The sequence below is a fragment of the Mastomys coucha genome, unplaced genomic scaffold, assembly GCF_008632895.1.
Source record: "Mastomys coucha isolate ucsf_1 unplaced genomic scaffold, UCSF_Mcou_1 pScaffold20, whole genome shotgun sequence".
NCBI classification, from domain to species: Eukaryota; Metazoa; Chordata; class Mammalia; order Rodentia; family Muridae; genus Mastomys; species Mastomys coucha.
Window position 1 is genome coordinate 109,151,971 of NW_022196903.1, and position 8,231 is coordinate 109,160,201.

The window sequence follows — 8,231 nt, forward strand, 5'->3', positions numbered from 1 at the left end:
GGGCAGAGGAAGTTCTAGCCGATGGCTCAAAAGCATGCAACTCTGCGCTGTGAATTTCAGAGACCAGAAGGGCCCTTCACTTTCCTCTGCTTTCCTTGTTGGCTGGAATGTGATCATAGTGACTAGAGCTGCCGCAGTCTTGTTGGATCACAAAATGGGCCCTAAGTCAAAGAAGAGACAGGGTCTGGCTCCCCCGGGGCTACTTCAACAGTTGGATCCTCACCAGCCAGGCGACTTAAGTTCTGAAGGGAAGGCTGACGTCAAGAGGGACTAGCTGATTGGGGATTACCACACTTATCTTTAGCAGAGGGCTTCCGGGATGCAGCCTAGGGTCTGAGTGTGGGGTGAGCCACACTTCTGGATTTCAACCTCTTCATGTGTAAAATGATGAAGATGCCGATCTATACAATTGTATAATATCAGTTATACAGTTTATACAGGCATGCCAGTGGCTGCAATTTCACTCTACCCTCATGCACTGATTAGGAAATCAATGTCACAATGTCCTGATGGCACAGGAGCTGCAAAGCAGAGATCCTCTGATCATCTCAGAGTTCAGGACCTTTATCTCTGAAAATGGAGCATGTCCTAGAGTGGGAGGAGAAGGTTCCAGAAGGAAGGCAACACCCCCGCCTCCTGCCCCACAGAGAAGTCAGGAGGCTGACAGAGGGCACGCTTCTGCCGGCATCTCCCTAACTTGCTATCATCTCCCTGTCAAATGGCAAACCCCTCCGAGAATTTTTAGATCTCTGAGTTTTTCCCAAACTCCCTTCCCAACACAAAACTCGATCCTGGCACAGCCTGGGAGCAGGGTTTCAGCAAAGCTCGTGGGAATGTTTATACCGCAGAGTCTCTGCATTTCTCAGTTCTTGGAAACGCCCCACAAATGGATCAAAATTGCGGCCCCCGTGTGTGCCAGCTTCCGTTTGCCTCTTCGCCTCCCATAGCTCCTTCTCCATCTAGCACTGGGCATTTGCAGCTCACTCCTTGGAGCCATAGCACCACAATAAGTCTGGAAGGCCTACTGTGTGCTAGTGTTGGGCTGGGTGCCAGAGACAGCCTTGATCTACCACAGAGCTCAAAAGTCAGGGACCTATAAGGCAGTGTTGTGGCATTCCTGAGCAAACCTTTATCTAACATATTCCAGAGAAGGTAGGGAGGGATAGAAGGCTTTCTAGGCCTGGTGTAGTAGCAACCTTGTGCTGTGTGACAAACACTCCCAGAATTTACAGTTTAAAACAACAAACCACATGTCATTTCTTCCAGCTCCAGGGACTAGCTAGGTGATGCTGCTGACTGGGATCCAGCTCGGACCATCTCTGCTAGGCTGCTTCAAGCATCCATGGTCAAGTGAAGGACTAGCTGATGCCCAGATTGTTGACTGGGTAACAAGTGACTGGACGATGGGTCGCAGCATCCAACAGACTAGCCAGGGCTTGCTCCCATGACAATGGGATCATGATAGCACCATTCCTGTGGTAGCTCACAGCACAAGGCTACCACAGATGTGCGACTGAGATCAATAAAGCCGCATTGAATGTGCATATAGATATAGGTGGGAACTCTGGACCACCTGCACATTCATTTGACACAGAAGCACAAAAGTGTGACATGCCAGTATTAGCTATAGTTCCCTACACAGCTAATTCAAAGGTCATATGGGGTGAGCTTTTAAAAGTTTAGTATTGAAAGCTGAACCCAGAATTTCAGAGCTGCTAAGCCCTCCTTCAACCACTGAGCCACACCCCCGAGTCCTACCTGCAGTGTGGTTGAATTATGGAATTCAAGAGAGAGGAAAGCACCATGAGCCTGATGGAAGATCTCAAACTTTTCCCCCACAGGAAGCCATGGGAGACTCTAGAAATGGAGTGAGATCTGTTTCACTGCAAGGAACTTTGAGGGCCACAGCCTTTCTCAAACCAGACCCTATGATGGATGGTGAGTTCTCTGGGAAAATTCCAGGAAATAAAGGGATCACACACAGAGGGGAGAAGCTTGTAAATCTCCTGTAAGGCATCCTCAACCTCCACCTTTCCTAAAGCAGTTGCTGCTACCACACTGGTGTGAGTCCTGAGCTCAAGAGACAGGGACCTGCAAGGCAGTGCATCACTGTAAGTGCGGCATTCCTGAGCAAACCTCCAGGAGGCAGGAAGGCCCGAGTCATTCTCAAAGCTGTGAACAGGCAGCAATTGACTTAGCCTGTTTCTATCCTGACAAGTTTTTAGTTTGCCCTGGATTTCTGCTGACACTGGGACAAAGTTCCTGTTTGTTAGTTCCTCTGTTTCTCCCCAGGGACCGATGGCTGCGCCGTGGAGCAAGTTCATCTTTGCTCCATAAAACGTTGAGTTGCCTCTAAGGTGGCTGGCCTGTCAGCTCTCCCATCCTCTGTGTGATTCCCATACATCCTTGACAGTTACGATGAGGAATGCTTTGTCTCATATTTCATAAGAAATATTGACGTTCAGCCAGGAGAGAGATTCAGCTTGTTGTAATCCACCCTGTTTTGTTTCTATTTGGTGTGACTCTTTTTGAGTCAGGGGTTTGCAGTATAGACTAACCTCAAACGCCCTGGCCTCCTGCCTCAGTTTCCCCAGTGTGGGAACAAGAACAAGTCACTGGGTCTTTATCAGGCCCTGTCATATATTCTGTAGCGCGTTTTACAGCGATGGAGTAATTTACTCAGGCCTGTGTGGTTTCACTGAGAAGTCACTTCTGTCTTTCATCTCGATGACTCAGCCCTTCCTAGGAAAGAGGCAGAATGGCCAGGCTCGGGAGATCCCTTCCCAAGTCATAGCCCTGGTGGGGCAGCCGGCTGTTTCTCTTACCCTAGCCAGTTCCAGTGTTGGGTAGTGTGATGGAAAACAGTGACTTATGTCTGTCCCAGTATGTCTTTGAATGCCAAGGACACTGAAGACTGTGGCCATCAGCCAAGGCCATAGAAAGACCCTGGTACACCTTACCCGGCATCTCAAACTGCAATATAATCTAAAACATCAAAAAGACACAGAAGGAAGAGATCTGAGAGCCATCCTGGCTCAGGAGGGGCCGCTGCCTCCAAACACCTCCTCCCTTGGGCACATTTGCTACTTTGTGGAAAACTGAGGCTATCAATAGTCTGAAACAGGGTAGGTAGGCCCCTGCCCTTGTGGGATTAGGGGGCCCTTGTGAGCACCCCCCAACTCAGTTGTCTCCCATTAGATGCCAGCTCCACTAGCTAGGTAGGACAGAGTGACTCTGCCTCCCGACTTTTTCCATGGTCTCAGGTTCCACAGGGTTGAGGTGGGTGCTGTGTTCAAAGTGAGTCTTCCCCTCAAGGCCCGATTGGCGGCTTTCAGCCGCTCAGGTGGTAGGCCTGTTGGTCATTGGTTAAATACCATTGGAGGTATTTAAGGAGGGAAGTTTGGAGGCTGCCCGCTGAGTGAGCATTGGCCTGGCCTGCTGCTGCCTGTGCCATGGCTCCAGGGAGTGTCTCCAGTGTTTCCTCCTCCTCCTCTCTTCCCTCCAAGGACACATCACCGACTGGACCATGTGGGCTCCCTGGGGCTGACAAGCCAGGTAAGCAAGGGAGTGGAATTCTGCTTTTAGGCCTCGGTTCCTGGAAACCTGGAGCTAACAGCTGAGAAGGTGCATGCAGCTGCAAAGGCTGGTCCCCACCACTCAGACTGGAAGAGGAGACCCAGTCCTGGAGGGGGATAAAGCTGGGTGAGCCCATTTCCTGGTTCAGGACTCACAATGAAGACTTCAGTCAGGTACAGGCTGCTGTGGCCCTGCTATAGGACTCACTCAGGCTCGTGGCTCGTAGTTTTCGTATGGCCTTTTCTTTTTTTTCTTTTACATGCACTGGAGTTTTGCCTGCACGTATGTCTGTGGGTGTTGGGCCCAATGGAACTAGAATTACAGAGAACTGGAGTTCAGTTATGAACTGCCATGTGGGTGATGGGAATTGAACCCGGGTCCTCTGGAAAAGCACTCAGTGCTCTTAACCACTGAACCATCTCTCCCGCCTATGGGCTTTTTCTTTCTACTTAAAAATTTACTTTTGAGTCTGAATTTTGCAAATAATTCTGAGAGCATCGCTCCGAGTTTAAATCACGTACTTGTGGCTGACAGGTTTTCCCACTTCTCTCCCCAAATCCTCCTTTTTTTTCTTGCTGCTTTTCAAAAGTAACAGCCTGTCTCAAAATATCCCATCACTCCCCCGAGTTCAGCGTGCAGTGACCTTTACTATGTCATCATGCGAGTCCAGCGCCACAATCTGTTTCAGAATTGAGTCATTTCCTGAGAAGAAAAGCTGACCTGTGCTATTAACAATCACTCCCCAGCCTTACTCCACCTGTGTCTGTAGGCTCATCATTTCATACAAGGTTTTGTGACTGGTTTTTTGGTTTTTTTTTTTTTTTTTTTTTTTTTTTTTTTTTTTTGCTTGTTTATACTTAGAAGCACTCCGTGTTGTAGCCTCTTACACTTCAGTCTTTATGGCCAGGTAGTATTCCATTGTGTGAGAGTATCATGCATGGTCACAGGCATTTGGGCTGTTGGGGAGAAAAGCTGGCGAGGCTAGGGATGGAGCCCAGGGCCTCAGGCAAGCGCAACACCAGGCTCCTTCACCTTCCACATGCCTTTGCTTGCATTTTCACTTCTGGGGATGGGCATGTTTCTAGGAATGTGACTGTCTTTACTTTTCTTTTTCCCCAAATAAGCTTCTTTCAAACATTTTGGGCTTGGCATGATGGCTCACACTCGAGAGGCAGAGACAGGAGGATCTCTTGAGTTCAAGGCCGAACTGGTCTACAGAGTGAAATCCAGGCTAGTGAGAGCTACGTAGTAAGTAAGGCTCCCTTCATTTTTACATTTATTACTCTGCGCATGAGGCCTTTTCCAAGCAAGTATATAATGTAATTTGAGTGTGAGCATATTCCTCCAAGCCCTCCTCCCCTCCCCCTCCTCACCCCTTGGCTCCCCAGAGAGTTTCACTTCTACCTTCTTTCCAGCTGTGGACACAGACTTCACATCTACAAAGTCTAGGACGCACAGACGATGCTAATATCTTGTTAGGAAACCTTCGGGAGACTGAGAAGAAATCGGGCTGGGAGCAGCTGGGTCCCTCCCCTGTGCCCATCGCGCAGCCGTCCTCAGCTGGGGCTGCTTTTGCTTTACCCACTGGCTTATCTCAGACACACGCCAGGCCCAGCATTTCAGCTGGAAATAGTCCAGGGTTGATTTCCAAAGATAGGAACCTTTAAATAAGAAATTGCTGTCAGGCCTGGGATACAGTTCAGTGCTGGACCTCTTGCCTGGCATGCGTGCACAAAGCCTTGGGTTGGGTCATGAGCAGTACAAAACAAAAACAAAACCAAACAAAACTGTTTTCAGGGAGTGTTGCCTTTTCCTCCCAGCGTCTATGAATATTGGGTTATTTCTTTGTCCAGTTGGATTCTGAGTTTGTGTATGTCCTATTTTTGAGATACCATCTTGTTCTACAGCCCCAGGCTGGTCTGGGAATAAGTCTTCCGGCCTCAGCACCTGGAGTCCTGGGGTAACATGTATGTCTCCACCATGCCTGGATGCCCAGGGCGGTGGCTTTTGAGGCCTTCTGAGTCTGAACAGAGCTCTGTGGAGTTTGGCAGACGCCTTGCTTTCTCAGTGTTTTTGTCCCCGGGGTCTTTAGTGCCGCCTTTGAGGTATGTAAGAGAAGCCAACGTGGGCCTCACTGAGCTTCCCGATTTACTTCTTCCAGTACAATATAGCTACAGCTGTAGATACCCTTGGGTAGCTCACTACCCAGGATTGCTGCTTCAAGAGAGTATTCTTCAAAAGGAGGCAACTTGGCGAGCCCTGAGGAGACAGCAGGCTGTGTAAGGCTTGCAGACGGGCAGCCAGTGAGCCTCACAGGGCGTTGGTTCTCAGTGTGTGCTCTGCCCCACCAAAGCAGGCCTTGACTGGGGCAGAGGGTAGTCTGGGTGATGCCCTTCTGTCTATCCCACAGGTTCAAGTTGCAGCAGAATCCAAGCAGGCCAACGGAACCCAACGATGCTACGCATGGTGCTAGAGGCTCTAAAGGCCAGGGAGAAGCGCCAGGGCACATCAGTTATAGCCATCAAGGTCTATATCCAACACAAGTACCCGACGGTGGACACCACCCGCTTCAAGTACCTGCTGAAGCAGGCTCTGGAAACTGGCGTTCGTCGAGGCCTCCTCACCAGGCCTGCCAACTCCAAGGCCAAGGGTGCCACTGGCAGCTTCAAAGTGAGCTTCAGACAAGGAGAGGGAAACCTTGGTTCAAGGTTTAGACATCAAACCCTGAGCACATGCTGCTTCTCACCACAGCCCACATCTCCACAGCCCTGTGCTGACCCATAGCGTGTGGTGTGGAGAGCTGCACAGTATCAGGGTTTGTGTGTGTGGCTTCTTGCCTGTGTCCACCAAGTAGCCGCCGCCCCACAGCTTCTGGGGCACTGTGGGGCAGCCTCTACTAACCTCACGTGGTGCCGGTGGTTACTGGGGTGCCCATCTCAGGAAGTCCCAATACTGGGGGATTCTGCTGGGCCTAGGGTGGCTCTACTGGGGCCTTGTTGGAATGGGGTGGGGTTGTCTCAATAGAGTGTTGCACAGGCCTGTGGGAAGCTGGGAAATCAGTTATCTCTCCTCTCAGTCTGTATTCTTAGAGACATTAAGAAGAGGTGGGACTTCAGGGAGCAGGGGCAGAGTGAGGCTTGAGGCTAAGTGGGTGAGAGGCAGAGGGCACATACAGATCCTTAGAAGTGAGCAGCAGGGTTCTTCAGGGAGACAAGAGACTAACACCAGGTGAAATGCAATGAGAGCCACAGGGGTGGATGTGTCTCCTCTCTCCTCTCTTTTTTTTTTTTTTTAAAGATTTATTTTATGTATATGAGTACACACTGTAGCTGTACCGATAGTTGTGAGCCTTCATCTGGTTGTTGAGAATTGAATTTAGGACTTCTACTCACTCTGGTCAACTCTGCTTGCTCAGTCCTTGCTTGCTCTGGCCCAAAGATTTATTTATTATTATACGTAAGACACTGTAGCTGACTTCAGACACACCAGAAGAGGGCATCAGATCTCATTACGGATGGTTGTGAGCCACCATGTGGTTGCTGGGATTTGAACTCGGGACCTTCGGAAGACTAGTCAGTGCTCTTACTCACTGAGCCATCTTGCCAGCCCTCCCCCACCCCCCCTTTTTTTTTTTTTTTTTTTCCCGAGTCAGGGTTTCTCCGTATAATCCTGGCTATCCTGGAATTCACTCTGTAGACCAGGCTGGCCTTGAACTCAGAAATCTGTCTGCCTCTGCCTCTGCTGGGATTAAAGGCGTGCACCATGACCGCCCAGCTCTCTCTCCTCTTCTTAACCCTGTTGTTGGGAGCATGGCCCCTTTGCCATGCTATGTGGGGTATAAGGGCTATCCAGAGTTTCTATTCTCACCCCAACCTCATACTCTGTCTTTAGCTAGTTCCCAAGCCCAAGCAAAAGAAAGCCTGTGCCCCAAAAGCCGGCAGGGGAGCTGCAGGTGCCAAGGAGACAGGCCCCAAGAAATCTGGATTGCTGAAGAAAGACCAAGTTGGCAAGGCCAAGATGGAGAAAGGGCAGAAGAGGAAGTCTTATCCTTGCTCAGTTGCCACATTGGAGATACCGCCTAAGAAAATCAAGGTGAAACCTTTAGAGGTCAGAAAGGCCCCTCTAAAACCAGACAAAGCTGCAGGGGCCCCTCTCACTGCTAACGTAGGCCAGAAGGTCAAAGACAGTGGGAGCAAACAAGGTAGGTATGTGAATGGGTGGCAGGGATAGGGGATCCCCAGCAGCCACCGGGGTGGGATGGGAGGGGCTTCCCTCCCTAGGAAGTGGACCTTGAATGTTAGACCAGGATAAAGGAATGGAGAGCCCATAGGAGCCTTGAGACAGGGTCAGGGAAGGCTTCTTGGAGGAGGCATCTCAGATACATATGAGCAAAAAGGGTTGAGCTGCCAGTGGGTGTGTCTGCCTGCAGGGGGATCAGAAGAAATCCAAGCGGGTTTTTCAAAGAGGAGTCTAGGCTCACTTTAGGGCAGTGAGCAGACCTGAGAGGGTGCTGGCAGGAAGCTGTGAATGATGGTTTAAGATAATCAAGGAAGCTGGTACACACCCATAATCCTAAGCACTGGGATGAGAGGCTGGAAGCTCAGAAATCAGCCTGGGTCACATGAGACTCTGTCTCAAACAACCCTACCCTGGGG

General features: G+C 50.1%; 1 protein-coding gene across 2 annotated transcripts in view; it reads left to right on the forward strand.

Moving 5' to 3' along the window:
- Positions 1-3,366: 3,366 nt before the first annotated feature.
- LOC116098296 (histone H1oo) overlaps positions 3,367-8,231 on the forward strand; it is a 5,704-nt gene continuing 839 nt past the window's right edge. For both annotated transcript variants that reach the window (XM_031380948.1, XM_031380947.1), the window contains exons 1-3: positions 3,367-3,555; positions 5,987-6,246; positions 7,468-7,777. In XM_031380948.1, coding sequence (XP_031236808.1) covers positions 3,453-3,555; positions 5,987-6,246; positions 7,468-7,777 — 673 coding nt within the window. In that variant the 5' untranslated portion in view covers positions 3,367-3,452. The remainder of the gene's footprint in view (positions 3,556-5,986; positions 6,247-7,467; positions 7,778-8,231) is intronic.